Genomic DNA, 19,162 nt, shown 5'->3' on the forward strand with positions numbered 1-19,162 from the left:
TCCCTGTAGAATTTTCCCTTTAAAATACATTTCATTTGTTGCAGAGCCAAGGGTAGAAAAATACCATTGAGCCTGAAAAGCTTGTAAATTGAAATACATGCTAGGGGAAGGTTTCTGGCTGCATTTCCCCCACAACAACTTTGCAGTAGTTCAGGGTTTGTGAGTTGCTGCTGGAAGTTCTGCATGGAACCCTAAAAATTCCTTTCCTGGGAGCCTATTCCATGCCAGGGACAGGTTCTGTGGGAGCTGGAATATCAAGGAATATCCCATCCATCTCCTGCCTCCAGCTTTTCCAGGGCTGCCCCTCTGCTCCTGTCTGGCACATTAACTCAGCTTTGCCTTCTCATTTTCAGGTATTGATTCAGCTCTCCCCTCCTGGCATGGATGTGAGGCTGCTGTGCTAACAGGGACAAAAATCCTCCCCTTTGCTGCTGGAAGTGCCAGGAGTGGGCTGGGAAGGAGGGAATGGCTCAGGGTAGGGATGAGGATCCTGCATCCAGGCACTGCTGCAGCTCAGCCTCAGCAGAAGCTGCTCAAAGGTTGGATTTGATGATCCTGGAGGTCTTTTCCTACCTCACTGATTCTGTGAATGGTGTCTGCAGGGTTCTCCTGGGCTGAAGGAAGAGCTGATTCCACTTCTTCCACTTTTTCCTGCCCTAAGTGTGCCTTGGGATAACTCAGAGCTGATTAAACCTGATTAACTCCTTGTTGTGACTGGTGATGTTTGAGTTTGACTTTGGTGCAGAAGTGGCTGCAGCCTGAGATTTTCATCTGAGTTGGGTAGCTCTAATAATAATAACAATAACAATAATAATAATAATAATAATAACAACAACAACACCTCTCTGTGCCTCAGTTTCCCTTTCCCACATGGCACAGGAGGAATTAAACCCATGAGTTCCTGATCCTTGACTGCACCACAGGAACCTTGATAAAGAGCAGTGCTGCTCATACACGACATTACCTGCTGAGTTTGCAGAGAGAATGAGCTTCTGGGAACACAAATGATAATGGAGGATTTAAAAAAAAAAAGACTTAAAAGCAGAGGGAGGAGCAGCCCTAGGTGTGAGGTGAAGGTTGGCATTGCAGACACGTTCATAATCCCAGCTCCCGCCGCTGCACGGCTCCTCGGGGCTCAAGGCACTCACTGAATTATGTTTTCCTTCCCTTTTTTGCCAAGAGACTGAAAAGGGGAGAGAAAAAAAAACTATTTGTTTGTCTTGTCTAATTTAATTTATGTTATTTATCAAATAGACAGGTTATTTGGGAAACCAGATGGACCCAGGCTAAAATCATCTGTATTTCCAACATGTGAAAAATTATGTTGGAGTGGACACATAAAAGGCAGCGTGGAGCAGGTTTGGTGAGCACTCACCATGTGAGCTCTGCACCTCATCTGTCCTGGGCCTCTAATCAGTTGTCCCAGAGCCATTATGAGGGTTAAAGGACAAAAAGACCCCCAGGCACCCACAGGGGTATCTTCCAGAGCAGCCATGTCACAATTATTTACCCTCCCTGGCTTTCACTCTGCTCATTGACTGGTGCATCCCTTCCTCGGGGATGGATGGGGTGGATTTTTGGGCCTAAATAAATATTTTAGTTGGGTTTGGGAGCAGAGCAGGTGATGGTTTCTTGGTGTCTGTTTGTTTTTTTGGTTTTTTTTCTCCTTTGGATTTTCTCGTTGGAAAAGGAAAAACAGGAGATGGGGAGCAGCATGGATGGCTGAAAGGGAGTAGATAATGCAATACAGAAATAAAAAAGATATATAATAATATAATAAGAAATATTATCAATTAATATGTAATATAATATAATAAATATTATATAATATATACTATATATAAAATATGTATTATATAGTATAATATAATATATAATTAATATATACAGAAATAAAATAGAAAATAGAAAGCAATACAGCAATAAAATAAATAAGAAACATAATAAAAGCAAGAGTCCTTTGTTACTAATGGCTTGGGCACCCTGATTGCTGCTGCATTGCCAAGAGCTGAGGCCCCTGGCAGCCAGGGGTGCTCCTGGTTTTGCAGAGTCCATACCAGCTCATGGCACAGAAATCAGCTCTGTGACACCTGCAGGGTTTAGTGGGTGACCTGTAAAGCAAAAGTTCCATTCTCTATTAACTATCAGTCATTAATATTAATTCCAGTGCAGACAGATGTTCAGTCCTTGGGGGTTGTTATTTTCTCTTGTATCATCCAGAAGCCCAATTTAGGGCTGACTCCAGCTCTGCTTCTCCAGGCAGCAGAGATCTAAACCAGCTGTAATTAAAGAAAACGACATAAAAGATTGCAGGTTGTGTGTGGGGGGGGGAGAGGGAGATCAGCAAATCTTACAGCTTTGCAAGAGATTAATTTTATTTTTAGCTAATATTTCTCCCTGCTCCTCAGGGCTGTTTTCATGCAACACACTCTGTGCTGCTTCCCTTGCAGTGGCCCATTGATTTTCAATATTTGATGGCATTGGTGCACGTGGCCATGGGCTGAGGGCACATTCACGTGTGTCCTCACACCCCAGAGCCACCTGTGGTGTCCCAGCCCTCACCTTTGCCACGGGGATGCTGCACAGAGCCCAGAGGTGCCACTCCATGCTGGCATGGCTTGCTGTGCCAGCCGGGTTCAGCCCTGAGGTGCCAGCTGGATGGGGACATGGCCAGCCCTGCAGCATCTTCCTGCACTGCCCCATTTCCAGCTGACACTCCTTTCTGTGCAGGAAGAATAATTAATGGCTCTAATGTCACCTCAGCATCCAGAGGTGGCATTTCCACATTCCTACTTTACATAAAACCTGAAGGAAACCCTCAACCCTTCCCTAATAACGCCAGATTAGAGGGAAAAAATGACTTTTCCTTCCTTCCTCCTGCTCCTCAGTGAGCCTGGATGGGGCAGAGGGGCCCAATTGTGCCTGGGAATGTGACATTCAGGAGCTGCCACTTGGGTTGGCTTTTCCCAGCCCCAGCTCCAGGCTGGCACTGTGCTGGGAAGGGATATTGCTGTGGCTCAGTGGGACATCCTGACCCCCCTGGGTGGCAGTTTTGGGGTGTCTCAAGGTGCCTCAATGAGCCTCGCTCAGTGAAGGACTCACAGAGAGGTTTTGGCATTCAAGACATCCCCAATCCCATCCCCAGCCCCATCGCAACCCCAACCCGAATCCCATTTCCCAACACCATCCTACCTCACCCCCATCCATGGTGGCCACAGCTGCATTCCCTGCAGGATTCACATCCCAGCTCCACCACTGCCAGCCCAAACACTCCAACCAAAGGCACCAACAACTCATCCAGCCACTGCTGTGAGAAGATAATTAAACCAACAAGTAATTACACCTCCTTGTGGTGGCCATTTTGTGTGAGTGAGGGCGATGCTGGTGGTGCAAATCCAGGATGAGCTCACAGGCAGCACTGGGCTGGTTCTGGTGTCCTTTGCTCCACCTGCAGCTTTGTGAGGGTGTGTGATCTTCAGAGCTGGGATGAGTGAGCCCCCAGGTATGGGAACATCTCCCGAGGTGTGAGTGCAACCAGCCCCAGCCCAGCCCATGGTGCTCCATCCATCCCCTGCCCTGCAGAGGGAAAAGGAAGGGAGGATTAGATGGCATCAGTGTGGCTGGCAAAGACCCCTGGACACCTTGCTGAGCAGATCTCAGCTGGGCAGAAAGAAAATTTTACAGATAAGAATTAATAAACAACCTCAAGACCGAAAAGTGAAGAGTCCAGACTCATTCTTCAGCCACACGGGCCGAAGCAGAGACATCCTGCACATCTTGGGGCAGCAATTAACAACCAAAACCTGAGAAATCCTCACACAAATTTTGCCAGGACCACTCCTGAGGGCACAGGGCTGATGGTGTCCCACTGCCCTGGGGGGCCAGCGTGATCCCCAGTGCTGGGGACAGCCATGAGGGGACAGCCATGAGGGGACATCCATGAGGGGCCATTGCCCTCTGCTCTGCCCCGCTCTGGCTCAGGGCTGGCTGAGCCGGTGCTGCCGGAGCCACGTGCACATCCTGCGAGGGGAAGAGCCCTGCTCCCAACATCTGCTTGGCGTTTGTTTGTCTTTCATTCCCATTCCTGCCCTGCCCCCCCTGCTCTGCTTTCATCCCTCCATCTGCACAGGCCTAAAAATAGGGCCAGACTCGGCCTGGGCCTCATCAGCCCGTGGGGGTTTTTGGTATGATCCCGTTTGTGGCCCGACAAGGTGGGCACAGAACCCACACAGAAGTGGTTGTTCAGGGGTATCTGCACCCTTGACTTTTGCTCTGGGCACTGTTTCCTTCTCCCAGCCCAAAATCCTCAATCCTGGGCATGGGGGATGCCAGGCTGAGCCTCATGTCAGCCCCTGCATGGCCCCACTGCTGCGCCTGGGCTGGGCAGGGCACCAACTGCAAAGGCACCCTTGTGGAACTGGAAGAGCAGAGACATGTCCCCAGCCTCCCTCATATACTCCCCAAAAGTGCCTGGGGTGGGGAAATGGAGCCTCAGGGATGCCCTTGTCACCTGGCTGGGGCTGCAGGGGGACCTGGCACTGCCACCTGGGCAGCTCTGTGGTCCCCAAGGGCAGCTCTGGGGTCCCCAAGGGCTGCTCCCGGACTTTCCATCCTTTCCATCCCTCCTCCTCCCCAGGCAGGCTCATCTCCTCGGCCTCTGGGGAGTGTGGAGCAGGATGAGCATCAATTTGGCACGTCCTTGTGTCCCCCTGCCCGTCCCCCAAGTTGCTATGAATAAATCATTGTTTTATTAAAGAGAAGCAGCTGCTTTTTTTCTTCTCCTTTTTTTTCCCTTTTTTTTTTTTTTATTTTTTGACACCCCATCCGTACCCACGGAGCCCTTTGGCACATGCTCGAACGCCGAAGCCCCATTGAGGGCCCCCGGAGCATAGCAATTGATACACAGAGATCCCCAAATCCTATTCAGACCCCGCTTTTCTGCACGAGCAGCCTCTAAACAGCTCATTCACTGCTCTTTTTGTCGCCGGGGTTAAGTGGTTAAGTGTGTGTGGATCCCATAAAAGGCCTTTACTCCATGAAAAGCTATATTTACATTGTAATCACCAAAGAACTGTTTAGGCAGTCAATAGCGGGGCTGGGCGGCGGGGGCTCGGCGGCGTGTCCCGAACCTCTCCCGCTGAGCCCCCCGGAGCAGGACTTTTGTGGGATTACGTCCCCCCTCGCCAGCTGCCGGGGCCGCCGCTCTTTGTCTCTTGGCGGAGCGGGGACGGCCCCGGCTCCCGCAGCAGCCTCCGGCATCCCGCATCCCGCAGCACCATCCCGCATCCCGCATCCCGCAGCACCATCCCGCATCCCGGTGCCTCCGGGCAGGGACAGCCCCGGCTCCCGCAGCATCATCCCGCATCCCGCATCCCGCAGCACCATCCCGCATCCCGGTGCCTCCGGGCAGGGACAGCCCCGGCTCCCGCAGCAGCATCCCGGGTCCTGCAGCAGCATCCCTCATCCCGCAGCATCATCCCGCATCCCGGTGCCTCGGCAGGGACAACCCCGGGTCCTGCAGCAGCATCCCGGTTCCCGCAGGAGCATCCCGTATCCCGTGGGCCCGGTGCCTCTGCCCGGGACAGCCCCGCTGCCTCCGGGCAGGGACAGCCCCGGGTCCCGCATCCTGCATCCCGCATCCCTCTAGCCCCGGTGCCTTAGCAAGGACAGTGTCCCCGGTCCCGCAGCAGCATCCCGCATCCCCGTTGCCTTGAGAGGGACAGCCCCGGGTGCCACAGCAGCATCCCGGTTCCCGCAGGAGCAACCTGCATCCCTGTGGACCCGGTGCCCCGGGCGGGAACAGCCCTGGCTCCCGCAGCAGCATCCCGCATGCCGGTGCTTTGGCGGGGACAACCCCGGGTCCCGCATCCCGCATCCCGCATCCCGCATCCCGGTGCCTCCGGGCTGGGGCAGCGCCCCCGGTCCCACAGCAGCATCCCGGGTCCTGCAGTAGCATCCTGCAATCCCACATCCCCATCCCGCAATCCTGCGGGATCCCGGTGGCCGCGGTGCCTCAGCAGGGCCAGCCCCGGGTCCTGCAGCAGCATCCCCGCATCCCGGTGTTCCCGGTGCCTCCGGGCAGGAACAGCGCCCCCGGTTCCGCTCAGCACTGCAGGGCTGGCATGAGCACGGTGGGATGGTGGCTCCTGGGGAAGCTGTGAGCTGTCTGGGCTGGTGGCCTGAAAGCGCCTTGATGAGCTCATCCCGTCATCAGTGGGAGAATTAGGGTATCAGTGAAAGGTTCTTCCCCCCGAGGGTGCTGGCACTGCCCAGGCTCCCCAGGGAATGCCAGAGCTCCAGGAGATTTGGACAACACCAAAGCACAGGGTGGGATTGTTGGGGTGTCCTGTTCATGACAAGGAGTTGGACTCCATGATCCTTGTGGATCCTTTCCAATTCAGGATATTCCATGATTCTATTCTGTGATTAACCAACCCCAGGAGCCAACTTGGTACCCCATGGGTGAAGTGTGAGCTAAAATTTTATCACTGTAACAAGATTAATTGAGCACAGCCAGGAATGGCAAAAGCAAAATTAATTCACCCAGAGCAAGGCAAGGGCTTCCCTTTCCACCAGCAGCAATTTCCATGTAATCAATTAGATGATGTTCCAACTGATATCCCTGTCAGGGAGTGTGCCTGCTCTCCCCACACGGGAGAAAAAATTCATAACAGCAGCACCTGAGGAGTAAATATGGGAGAATCCCCCCTTATTCCCCTGGAAACCCCTGTGAGGTGTGCCCAGGAGGGATTGGCAGTGGGACAGCCAGTGGGAATGGGAGGGTGCATCCCAGGAGGAACTCAGATAGGGATGGAGGTGGGGATGAGGTCAGGAAGGAGGCTGGAGATGGAGATGGAGATGATGGAGATGAGAATGGGATGGGAGTGGGTATGAGGATGAGAATGAGGATGGAGATGCTTCTGCCAGACACATTCCAGCAGAGCTCCCCGTTGAGGAGCAATTCCAAACCACGCTGGTCCCACCACAAAGCACAGGGAGTGAGGTGGGCACAGCCCATGGGACACGGCCACCAGCCCCTGGGTGCTGGAGTGGTGGTGGAACAGCTCCACTTGGTGGAGGGGCTCCCTTCCCCTGCTGTGTTTGCTCCTGAAAAACAGAAATCAGGATGTTTCCACAGGTCTCAGTTACACACTTCAGCTTTTCCTGGTGCTGGGAGGCTTTGTGATACAAGAAGTTTAAAATTCTTTTACTGCCAGTGGGGATTGGAATTGTGAGGCTGAAGACACTGGTTAAGTAAAGAAGGTGACTTTGCCAGTGGGCAAACCCCCATGGATGGACTTCTGGCTCCAGCACAGCCTGGAGGATGACATTCCCTGCACAGGAGCTGGCACAAAGCTGCCCTGAGTGCCCCTGTGCCATGCCCTGCCCTGGCAGCACCACATCTCCAGCATTGCTCTGGTCCTGGCCCTGCCTCGCCGAGCCATTCACATCATCCCAGGGTTTTGTTTTCCCTCTGCTTTGGCTCCTGCCTGGATTTTTCAAAGGCTCTGGAGCAGCCAGCGCCCTTCCTCCCCCGGCCGGCGCACATTGTTCGAATTAGTGCCTAAATGAAAGGATATTGTTGGTTCCTGTGGGGAGATAATAACCTCGGTAGCGGAGGGAATTTCACCCATGCAGAGAGAATTTGCTGGGCTGCTCCCCTGGCCGGGTCTGTCTCGCTGGGACGATGGCTGATGGGAAAGGCTCCGCCAGGAAGCGGGGGTTTATCTTGGCATGCTGCTCTAATTGCTGGAAACTCTGCTTTCTGACCTCAACAATGTGCCACTGCTGCCCATCTGGCACAGGGGCACCTGTGGCACAAACACTGATAGCAGTGGTTGCCAGCCATGAGCAGGAAAAGAGCTCCTGTTCCCAAATTCTTATGGGATTTTGGTTTTTCCTCTTCCTTCCCATCCGTCTGCCTTCTCCCACACCTTAAGGAGATATGAGCCCCTTGCCATGCCATGGAAGTGGAAGAAAGAGAAAGGAAAATGTACCCAGACAATGGAAATCCCAGTATTTCCAATTTATTTCAAGCATATGGGAAACATCCTCATCGGCACAAGAGGCACCTTCTGCTCCATTTTTCTGTTTTGGGGATGCTGCCTCGGTCACCACCATGCCCAGGATGCTGTGGCAGGTGCTGGTGGTGTGGAGGTCACAGGGACACAGGGACAAGCACAGTGGCACCTGGATGATGCCAGGGCAGGAGGGGATGTGCTGCGGGATCTCTCCATGGTCCCTGCTCCTTGCAGCCAGGTTGAGTGAGCCCACATCCAGCCACCCCACCTGGCTTCAACCTGGACAGTCATTTCATTTTACACCCTAAAATTTTAATTTTTTTTTTTTTATGTAGCCAGTTGTGCTCTGATTGAATTTTTAACAGATGTTTGGACTTGTTATAGGTGAAGGAAAAATAACTCAAAGTGTTTCTTGAGCAGAGCTTGTTCAAAGTTCTCCAGTGGAGCTGTTTCCACACCAGAAAATCCTGACTATGTGCAATCAAACATTTAATTTCCATGGACACAATATCAGAGGATTCCTTCAGGTTAGAATCTGTTACAGTTATTAATCAAAGCGGCGCAGCTGAAATGAAACCTTTTATTGAATGTTGTGACAAAGGGATAAATTAAAGCATTTCTGGAATGTATCAGATTTGGGTCCAAGGCTGAAATTTCAAAATCCTGACGTTTTTTCTGCGTTATGAAGTCCAAATGTGGATCCTTTCTGTGTCAGAGCGAGTGTGCAGCACTCGGGGGGTGCTGGGGCCGGCAGGGAGGGAGGGGACAATCCTGGGGCTGCAGCACATGTCACACATCCCCTTCCCAGTTAGTGATACCAGCCCTTGAGGGACGCTCTGGTGAGGACGCCTGGAGTGTTTGGAACAGCCAAGAGATGGTGGTCAAATAAAAAATATATAATTCAATGTACACTGATATTTTCACCCCCAAATCCTTGCATATAAATAAATCCATCCACTGGGGAGCTCTGCCTGCAGACCCCACGTGGGCTGGAGCAGATTTGGGGACCCCAAAGTGGGACCTGCCCACGACTCTGGGAGGTGACACCGAGGGGCAAAACCACCCAGAGGCACCGGCTGCACGTCCCTCCCCCTTCCTTTCCATTTCCCAAACAATTTCCTAATCAGCCCTTTCTGTCTGGAGTTTATTAGTGATTCACAGGCCAAGAGGAAATGGTGATTTTTGGGTCCTGGTCAGATGGAAGGGGTGGAGTCGGCAGCAAAATTCCCTTTTTGTGGCTCAGCAGAGGAAACGTCAGCTCCGCTTCCCTGGCACAGCCCGGCTCCCCTGGCCAAGGGAAATCCATGTTTTGGGGGGTTTTAGGAAAGTAAAGAGCAAGGAGGCTTCCTCCTCAGAATGAGTGCTTTGGCAAGGGGGTCTCTGCCCCTAATGGGTGACAGAGCTGCCTGTACCAATATTTCCATCACTTTTGGGAGGGTCACACCTCTGCTGGGCTCCCAAACCCTGCAGCCTTTTCCTCTTCCTCCTCCTCTTCCTCCTCCCAGTGCCAACCAAAGGCTGATTTTGGGGCTGGGAGCTGCTGCATGAGCAGGCTCTGACCTCCATGGGATTCCCAGCTCCTCTGAAATCCAATCTGGCTGCAGGTCCCTGGGATTTTCCCCCAGTACAGCACATTTGGATTCTGATTGAAAAGGAATTTGAGTTACAGGTAGACATCAGGCAGCAGGACTGGGCAGGGGCTGGGGCAGTGCACAAGGGGATGGGGTCACCTGCATCCAGCCCTCTCTGCCCCTTCCCCAGGTGGTGTTTATCCCAGAAAATCCTGAGGGAAATGCAGACCATGGGATTCTGTGTGTAAAGCAGCAGAGGGTTAGGATGGAGCTGGGGCTGGGGATGAGGATGGAGCCAGGCCAGGGATGGAGCTGAGCTGGCACTGATGCTTCCTCCCTCCAGACCAACAGCTTTTCTGGCCCCTCTCATGCAGCCTGGGGTTGCTTTTCTTTTCCTCAGCCTAAAAAAATGACCAGGGTCTATGAAAATAACAGTGCTGTTTTTAAATTTTGTGAGGCCAAGAGGACAAACCTGTTAATAGCATCCTCCTCCTCTTCCTCTCTCCATCTGCAGGACCTGCTCCCAACATGAAGTTTTCCAGCCCCAGCTTTGCAGTGTGGTGGTCCCAGTGGCAGCAGTTCCCACTGGAAGTGTTGGACCTCAATCCCCACAGCCCCCATTCCTTGTGAAGCCCCTCACATCCATGGCCACACTGCCCAGAGACGTCACCCATGGCTTTGGCCCAAAGCTCAGCCCCAGTTTCAGCTGTTTGTGGGGAGAGCTGCTTGCCCAGGACCCCTCAGTCCCTCCCCTGTATTTACTGAATGTGTTTACAATTACAGGGGATGCCAGGGAAGGCTGTGGCCAGCGAGTCAGCGCCGGGGCACTGCGGGCTGGAGGTCAGCACTCTGTTTACTTTAATTTCTCTGAGAGCTTTTTGGGAGATTTCCCTCCTCCATTATTAAACTCAGATGAGCCGCTGGGGAGGTTAGGTCGCATGTGGTTCAGGGCACTTTTTTCTTTCATAATTTTTTTTTTTTTTCATATTTGCAATGTTTCACCCTTAACTCTTTCAGGACAAGCTGCCCATCTCAGCACTGGGACACCAAGATGAGCCCACGAGTGGGATGGTGGCTCCTGGGTGAGCTGTGACTTGGGCTGGTGATGAAGGTGCCATTGTGACCCCATCTGAGCATCACTGGGTGCTTTAGCTGGATATCAGGAAGGAGTTCTATCCCCAGAAGGTGCTGGAGCACTGAACAGGCTTCTCAGGGAATGGTTACAACGCCAATGGGAATGGTCACAACCCCAAGGCTGCCAGAGCTCCAGGAGCATTTGGAAAAGGCTCTCAGGGACATGGTGGGATCCTCAGGGTATGGGGGCTGCAGGCAGAACCTGAGGAGCAGCAGCACCAGCACTCACCTCGAGCAGGCCCAAGGCTGTGCATCCCCATTTTGCACCAGGTGACTCCAAACTCTGCTGCCTCCTTCCCAGCAGAGGGGTCAGGACCTGCCATGGCTGATGCCATGTGGGCACAGGGCCAAGTGCCAGGGCTCCCTCTGGGACCAGTTTGGTTCAAAGCCCGTGGCACCCTGCAGGACACACGGCAGATGAGAAGCAGACAGCAGGATGAGCACAGGCAGTGGGAGCTGGGCCCTGGCATTGCAGCATGAATTCCAGCATGGCCAGAGCCAGGCTGCCATCTCTGGCACGTCCCTGTGATGGCACCAGGTCTCTGCTGGTCACAGAGGCCACCCCATTCTGGGCCCCAGGGAATGGCCCTGGGGGAGTAATTGGTGCCAGTGCCCTCTGGAGAAGCTCCCATGGGTCACCCCAGCCCCTTTCTCCCTTCCAAGCCCAGGATCCCCAGCTCCAAAACCCCAGTGCATCAAGTCCTGTGCTCAGCCTTCTTAAATTATTTTTAATTTCCTGGAGGGAGAGCTTCTAATTTATTTCTGGAACAAAGTGAGGGAAGGGGAGGGGAAGATGACTCTGAAGTCCATCACTAAGCCCTCTCCACTTCCAAACATTCCCTTTCCCACCGTCCCTGAAAGGACCAGCCCAGCCCTCCCTGAGTCACCATGTCCCCTCTGTGCTGTCCCCAAGCTGGGGTTCCCTGCTCTGGGGGTCCCCACAGTGTCCCCACAGGCAGGTCCTGGCAGAGGGGGACAGCTGGGCCTGGGGGACACTGCCTTGCAGAGGAATGGAACTGTTTTCACAGGAAGCAGCAAATCCTGCTGGTCTCCGCCAGACACAGACAATCCCAGGAGCTGGGCTGAATCCCTGAGCTGCACCAGTACAAAATCCCAGTGAGACAGACCCCTGAAATCACTGCTTCTGGGTCCCTCTGTAACCCAGAGCCTCCCTGGCTCCCACCATGGTTGGCACTTGGGGGAGGAGCCCCAAACCCCCCAAAGCAGTGGAGCCAGGGCCAGGTTTGGGGGTTTGCAGCAGGCTCCAGCACACTGGCACCTCCTGGCCTGTGGGGATTCCTGGGGTGGGGACAAGCAGAGCTGAGAGAGGAGAAACCCTGCTCCCCCCTGGAGCCAAACCCCAGTGGCACTCAGTGGCACTCATGGTTTTCTGTGCTGCTGAAATCTAAACTGGAGGTGGAAAAGGCCTGTTTGGGATGTGCCTCTTGGGAGAAGGTCCCTGAGTGGATCAAAATGGATCCCTCAATGGATCAAAATCCCTCTGTGCTCTCAGGGGTGAAAATTTCACCCAGTTTGAGTTCAGACCATGATGGCAGTGAAGCCCAGAGCAGGACAGAGCAAAGGCTGTGCTGATGGCAAAGGCTGAGCTGAACCCAAACTCCTCTTTCTGTCCTGCCCAGGTGCCTGAGTCAGCTCCTGCCTTTCCTGCGTGGCAGGAAGGGTTTGTTCCTTTAATCCCAGCCTTCCCCTGGAGCTGCAGCCCAAGGATTCTTGCAGTGTCCCAGTTACAGCTCTTGGTCCTGCCCCTCTGACTGCTCCTCCATGCAGTTGTCAAAGCCCTTGGAGCAGCCAGGAGCAGGAGAGGATGTCAAGGGCCCTGTCAGGCAGATGAGAAATTAAACCAACTTATTTATCACTCACATATCGCACTGCTCCAAACTCTCACCATGTCATGGGGGAACATCTGCTCCCTACATCCCACCTCCAGCAATTCAGAGCTTTCAAAAGCATCTCCATCCCTCTTCCTGCCCCTTGGTGAGAGGTGCTGAGCCCAGCCTGGGGTTGGGCTGTGGAGGGAATTTGGGCTGTGGAGGGTGGTCTGCTCATGCCACGTTGTTGCAGACATCTTTTCATTAAAATCCTTCTTTAGGATTTTTCCTTCTGAGAAGTTGAGAGGCCTCAAAACCAAAATGTCAACAATGGTTATCTGCTGCTGTGGAATGCAACAGGTGCATCTGTGATTGGCCCATCTTAGATGTTTATAATTAATGGCCAATCCCAGACCAGTTAGCTTGGACTCTCTGTCCCAGACACAAACCTTTATTATTCATTCCTTTCTATTCTTAGCTTAGCCAGCCTTCTGAGATGAAACTTTTCCTTCTATTCTTTTTAGTATAGTTTTAATGTCGTGCATATCATAAAATAATAAACCAAGCCTTCTGAACATAGACTCAACATTCTCATCTCTTCCCTCACCTGAAAACCCCTGTGACCACTGTCACACCGTGTCCATCCCTGTCACACCGTGTCCATCCCAGAGCTCGCACAGGATGCCAGGCAAGGCCCCATCGGGTGAGGTGGGGCCATCCCTGCCCGGGGCAGCTCTGGGGCTCACTGGGCAGTGTGGGGCTGTCAGCCCCAGCCCCACAAAGCCCCTTTATCCCCCGAGACGTTCCCGGTGCTTCATGTGACCCCCGCGCCGGGCGGGGGCCCGTGGGAACTGTTTGATGTTCCTGAGCCTTTTCCTTTCCCAGCGCCGACACCCCGGCTCCGGGCGAGGGGAATAAAGAACGCACTGAGCGCTCAGCTCCGCGCCCATCGCCACGGGGACCTGCTGAGCCTCACGGGACCCACGGGCCGCTGGGAAGGAGCCAGAGTGTCCCACTCCAGCCACCCTGCCTGTGTCGGGGAGCACCCACCCAGCATCCCTGTCCCCCTTCAGCATCCCTATCCCCTCCAGCACCCCTTTTCCCCCCAGCATCCTTGTTCCACCCAGCATCCCTGCACCCCCCAACATCCCTGTCCCCCCCCCCAGCATTCCTGTCCCCGTCAACATCCCTGTCCCCCCCCATTATCCCTGTTTCCCCCAACATCCCTTTTCCTCCCCCAGCATCCCTGTCCCCCCCCGAGCATCCCTGTCCCCCCCAACATCCCTGTCGCCCCCACTATCCCTTTTCCCCCCAACATCCCTGTTTCCCCCATCATTCCTGTCCTCCCCAGCATCCTGGTCAACCCCCCAGCATCCCTGCCCCCTTCCAGCATCTCTGACCACCACATCATCCCTGTCCCCCCATCATCCCTGTCCCCCCCAACATCCCTGTCCCCCCATCATCCCTGTCCCCTCAATATCCCTTTTACCCTCCCAGCATCCCTGCACCCCCCATCATCTCTATCCCCCCCCCCCAGCATCCCTGTTTCCCCCCAGCATCTCTGTCGCCCCCAGCATCCTTATCGCCCCCCCCATCATCCCTGTCCCCCATCCCCAGCATCCCTATCCCCCTCAGCATCCCCATCCCTCCCCACCATCCCGGTCCCTGGCAGCCCCGCGGGCGCTGTCGGAAGTGCGGCCGTGTCACCTCCCCACGCGGGGCCGCTTCCGCTCCCGCTCCCACCCGCGGCGGCGGCGGCGGCGCACGGAGCCCGCACCGGGGCCGGCATCGGGACCGGGGCTGCAGCAGGGCCGGACCGGGCCGGTGAGTGCTGGGGGCCGCGCGGGGGAGGGTTCGGGGGGCTCTGCGGGGGCTTGGCGGGGGCAGCGGGACCCCCCAGCGGGGCCGGGGTCCCGGAGGCTGCGGGGATGCTCCGGGGATGCTCCGGGGGGCTCTGCAGGGCAGGGATGCTCCCGGGCTCGGCCCCTCCGACCGCGCATCCCCCGGCAGCGCAGCCCGGCCCCGCTGCTGTGGCGTGCGGCTCTATGGGGTGCAGTTCCTATGGGGGTGCAGTTCTATGGAGTGCAGCTCTATGGGGTGCAGTTCTATGGAGTGCAGCTCTATGGGGTGCAGTTCCTATGGGGGTGCTGTTCTATGGAGTGCAGCTCTATGGGGTGCCGCTCTATGGGGTGCAGCTCTATGGGGTGCCGCTCTATGGGGTGCGGCTCTATGGGGTGCAGTTCTATGGGGGTGCAGTTCCTATGGGGTGCAGTTCCTATGGAGTGCAGCTCTATGGGGTGCAGCTCTATGGGGTGCAGTTCTATGGGGGTGCAGTTCTATGGAGGTGCAGCTCCTATGGGGTGCAGCTCTATGGGGTGCAGTTCCTATGGGGGTGCAGCTCTATGGGGTGCAGCTCTATGGGGTGCGGCTCTATGGGATGCAGTTCCTATGGGGGTGCAGCTCTATGGGGTGCACCTCTATGGGGTGCAGCTCTATGGAGTGCAGCTCTATGGAATGCAGCTCTATGGAATGCAGCTCCTATGGGGTGCAGCTCTATGGGGTGCAGCTCTATGGGGTGCAGCTCTATGGGGTGCAGCTCCTATGGCGTGCAGCTCTATGGGGTGCAGCTCCTATGGGGTGCAGTGGTTTTATGGGGGTGCAGCGGTTTTATGGGGGTGTCACCCAGCCCTGCCCGAGCAGATGTCACTGCGGGGTGGGGGTCCTGGGGTTCCAGGCCTCTGGGCTCGGCATGGGCTCCTGCCCCCCTCCTGCTGCCCCACTGCTGGCTGGGGTCAGACCAGGACCCCTGATGGGTTCCTTGCTGCGGTTCCTGTGAGGATTCCTTGTAGGAGAAGGCTTGGAGAGCGCCTCTCGCTGCTGGTGACCCGGCAAGGAGCACTCCAACCTTCCCTTTTCTGGGCCAGTCTGTTCCGTCCTGCAGAGAGGGAAGGTCAGTGCTGTCACCGCTTAGGGCACAGATTGAGGCCAGCCCCCCGTCCTGATTCAGGGCAGGTGACTGTGCAGAGGAGCCCAGGCAGTCTCAGCTGCTGAAGGACATTTATTGCTGTTGGGAAAGCATCTCCTTCCAAGCACACCTTTACCAGCATGGGATTAATTGCATCAGGCACGGCCCAAATGGTGGCAGCAGCACGTGCAGCTGCGTGCCTGAGCCCCGTGATGCCCTTTGGCATCGCCCAAGGGATGCTGCAGGAACAGGGGCTGGCACTGGAGCTCTCCAGGAAGGGAGATGGGATGGGAGGTGCCTCCTTGAGCTTCTGCATCAGGTGGGAAGATGCCCTTGGATGGGTGGACACCTGCCTATGGCAAGGGGTGAGAATTAAATGAGCTTTAATATCCCTTGCAACCCAATCCATTCCATGATTCCATGGTGTTGCATGGGGCCATGCTGACAGCAGCAGTCCAACACCCAGGAACACTGACCCCATGGTAGGTCCAGTGCCTTTGAAGAGGTAAATAAAGAGGTAAATAAAGCAATGAGCGTGTTTTCCCCCACTGTAGCTGCCCTGAGCTCTCAGGCCACAGGCGTGTCACGGCTCCGTGTCTCTCTTGCAGGCAGGACACGGGTGAGATGTTTGCTGTGTGCCCAGCAAACTCCCCATTCCGGCAGGGCCGGGGGCGCCCAGCGCTGGGCACGGCCCTCCCAGGGGCGGGACATGGGCCGGACTCCAACTCCAACTTCGTGGGAGAGGTGTGTGACAGCAACGAGAACTGGAGCCAGCCAGCGCCGGGGTCCCCGCCGGAGGAGCGCTCCAGCCGCAGCGAAAACACCACAAATCCCTCTGATAATCTGCTGTTATTAATGCAGAGACAGATGGCGCAGGGCCGGCTCAGGGACAGCGCCCCGGGCCCGGGTGACACGCAGCGCGAGCAGGGGGAGCGCAGCCCCCCTGAGGGAGCCGAGGTCAGCGGGGCAGGGGGACAGAGCGCTGCCCAGGAGGGCTGTGAGAGGGCCCCGAGCTCCCCCGCCGAGGATAATGGCTATGCCAGCAGCTCCCTCAGCATCGACAGCCCCGACAGCGCCTGCAGCACCGCCTGGGACCCTCCTGCCTGTGCCCCCCGGGCTGAGAGCCCCCCTGAGGCTGAGGCCGAGGCCGAGCCCGAGCTGGGCACCCTGCTCCCGGCGCTGGCGGAGGCCGTGCAGCACCTGCAGGACAAGGAGCGCTTCAAGGAGCAGGAGAAGGAGAAGCACCACATCCAGCTGGTGATGTACCGGCGCCTGGCCCTGCTGCGCTGGATCCACGGCCTGCAGCAGAGGCTTGTGGACCAGCAGAACCGGCTGCAGGAGAGTTTCGACACCATCCTGGATAATCGCAAGGAGCTCATCCGCTGCATGCAGCAGGGCCCGGCCTGCGTCGCTGCTGCGGCTGCCCCTGGGCCCTGAGGTGCCACCAGAGCGGCCCGGCCCAGCCCTCACCCTCTGGGTGCTGTGGTGTTGGCTGGTGGCATCTCCATCCCTGGGTGCCCACCCTGCCCTTCCCATCTCTCTCCAACGCAGCCAAAAGTCCCCAAGATGAAGAGTTCATCTCCATCATCCTCTGCACTGGAATTTGTTCTGTCCTGCATGCAGGTCTGGGGTGGCACTGGGCTGTGGGGTTTGCTGAGCTGGAGGTGACCAGGCTCATCTTTAAACTGAATCTAGTCCGTTGTTGAGCCTGGCTAAGCCACCGCAGTGCTGGGATGGCCATGCTGTGGCACTGGGCTGGGTCGACCTCGGGACCTTGGGGTTTGCTGAGCTGGAGGTGACCAGGCTCATCTTTAAACCTAATGTAGTTCATTGTTGAGCCTGGCTTAGCCACAGCAGTGCTGGGATGGCTGTGCTGGAGCCCCAGGGCAGTGAGGCTTCTAAACCTCCCCAGGAATTGAGGCTTCCAAACCTCGCTGGGAAAGCACTTCCAGCACTGCTGCATCCCCACATCCCACCTGCACCAGTGCATCCCTGCAGCCACAGCCCAGCCCCTGGTAAACATTGCTTTTTGGTGAGAGTGAGGTGTGCTGGGCTGTAAAAGAGGAAAAAAAAGTCATTCTGAAAAGTGGCCTCGGAATGCTGGAAAGTAAATTTAAGTCAAATGATCCAACACAATGTATGTTTTTAATGTCAGTATTAGTGAAAAGTTAATTTAGGTCTATGTGTGCGTGTGTGTCTGTCTGCTGTGGGCAATGCTCTCACTCAGTGCATGATCCTAAAGCTGCTCACGAACTTGTGGTGTTGGTGTTTATATTAATTTATCATTTGGGAGCAAAAACATTTTTGTTTTTGTTTTTGAATCTGCATTTTATCCAGTGAGAGCTGCACACAGAACCCAAAGAACAATTGTCTTACCTAGAGATGGAAAAGGAGGTGCTGTGTGTGTTTGCTGTGCTTCGCTGTGCATCCATAGGACACACATCCCATTTGAGTGCTGGTGAGGGCTCAGCCAGAGGGGTCTGCACTCCCCATCCTGCCCTGATTGCCATCAAAGCTGGGCACCAGTTCCATTTCTCACCTGCAAAGGAGGGTGAGGAGGATTCCAGAGATTCCTCCCAGCCAAAGTGCTGCCTGCCATCCGAGGAGCCCAGGGAGCAGCAGAGCCTGGCAGCCTGGTCAGATCCTGGCACCCACCACCCACCAGATGCTCCTGGACTGTGATAAACAACCATGGCCAAGCCCAGCAGTGCCCCACGGGCAGCACCAGCCTCCTCCTGCCCCACATGGGGCACAGGCTCTGCCCCCCTTTGGGCTGCTGCCAGTGGGTGAAGTCAGGAGATCCACAAAAATCCTCTCCCAAAAAGGACATTTTGGTGGGAAAGGGTGCACTCAGCTCAAAGCAACCTGTGCCAGCACTGGAGGATTCTGGCAGCTTCCTGCAAGGCTCCTGCCGCCCTCACCTCGCTCCTGCTCGCTTGTGTCCAGCTCCTGCTGCCTCTGTTGTATCCCAGACCTGTGATTGTGGCCATGTTGTACACCTTAATAAAAGCCTTGGAGCTGAAGGAGCCGAGCCCCAGCTGGATTTGTTCCTTCCTTTCCCTTCCCAAGGCTGCGGGGCTGGCAGCAGCCACCCTGTGCTCCCTGTAGGGGCTGGAGCATACACAGGTGGAGCTTGGGTGAATGGCAGGTGGAGGGCACAGGTGTTGGCACCTTCCTCCCATCCCTGCACCCTGGGCCCATCTGGGCCAGCACTGGCAGTTCATCCAGGCTCTTTTTTAGAGGTTTTTATAAACCCCGGTGTGTGCTGCTCCTCCCCTCTGTTCCATGGGGCAGCCGGGGTGCGGTCTGAGTGCAGGATTCCCCACCTGCTCAATTTTTAGAGTTTTTTTTGAACCCCGGTGTGTGTTGCTCCTTCCCTCTCTTGTGGGGCAGCTGGGGTGCTGTCTGAGTGCAGGATTCCCCACCTGCTCAATTTTTAGAGTTTTTTTTATAAACCCCGGTGTGTGCTGCTCCTCCCCTCTGTTCCATGGGGCAGCCGGGGTGCGGTCTGAGTGCAGGATTCACCTTCTGCTCAATTTTTACAGGTTTTTTATAAACCCCGATGTGTGCTGCTCCTCCCTCTGTGCCTTGGGGCAGCTGGGGTGTGGTTTGAGTGCAGGAATCACCTTCTGCTGAATTTTT

At 55.5% G+C, this 19,162-nt stretch overlaps 1 protein-coding gene across 1 annotated transcript; it reads left to right on the top strand.

Moving 5' to 3' along the window:
- The first annotated feature begins 14,293 nt into the window (after positions 1-14,293).
- C27H1orf216 (chromosome 27 C1orf216 homolog) lies at positions 14,294-18,543 on the top strand. Its single transcript, XM_063177464.1, has 2 exons — positions 14,294-14,379; positions 16,129-18,543. Exon 2 carries the CDS (start codon positions 16,145-16,147, stop codon positions 16,955-16,957), a length of 813 nt encoding a protein of 270 aa, XP_063033534.1. The 5' UTR covers positions 14,294-14,379; positions 16,129-16,144; the 3' UTR covers positions 16,958-18,543.
- Positions 18,544-19,162: the final 619 nt, after the last annotated feature.

The sequence above is a fragment of the Melospiza melodia genome, chromosome 27 (assembly GCF_035770615.1).
Source record: "Melospiza melodia melodia isolate bMelMel2 chromosome 27, bMelMel2.pri, whole genome shotgun sequence".
Classification (NCBI taxonomy): domain Eukaryota; kingdom Metazoa; phylum Chordata; class Aves; order Passeriformes; family Passerellidae; genus Melospiza; species Melospiza melodia.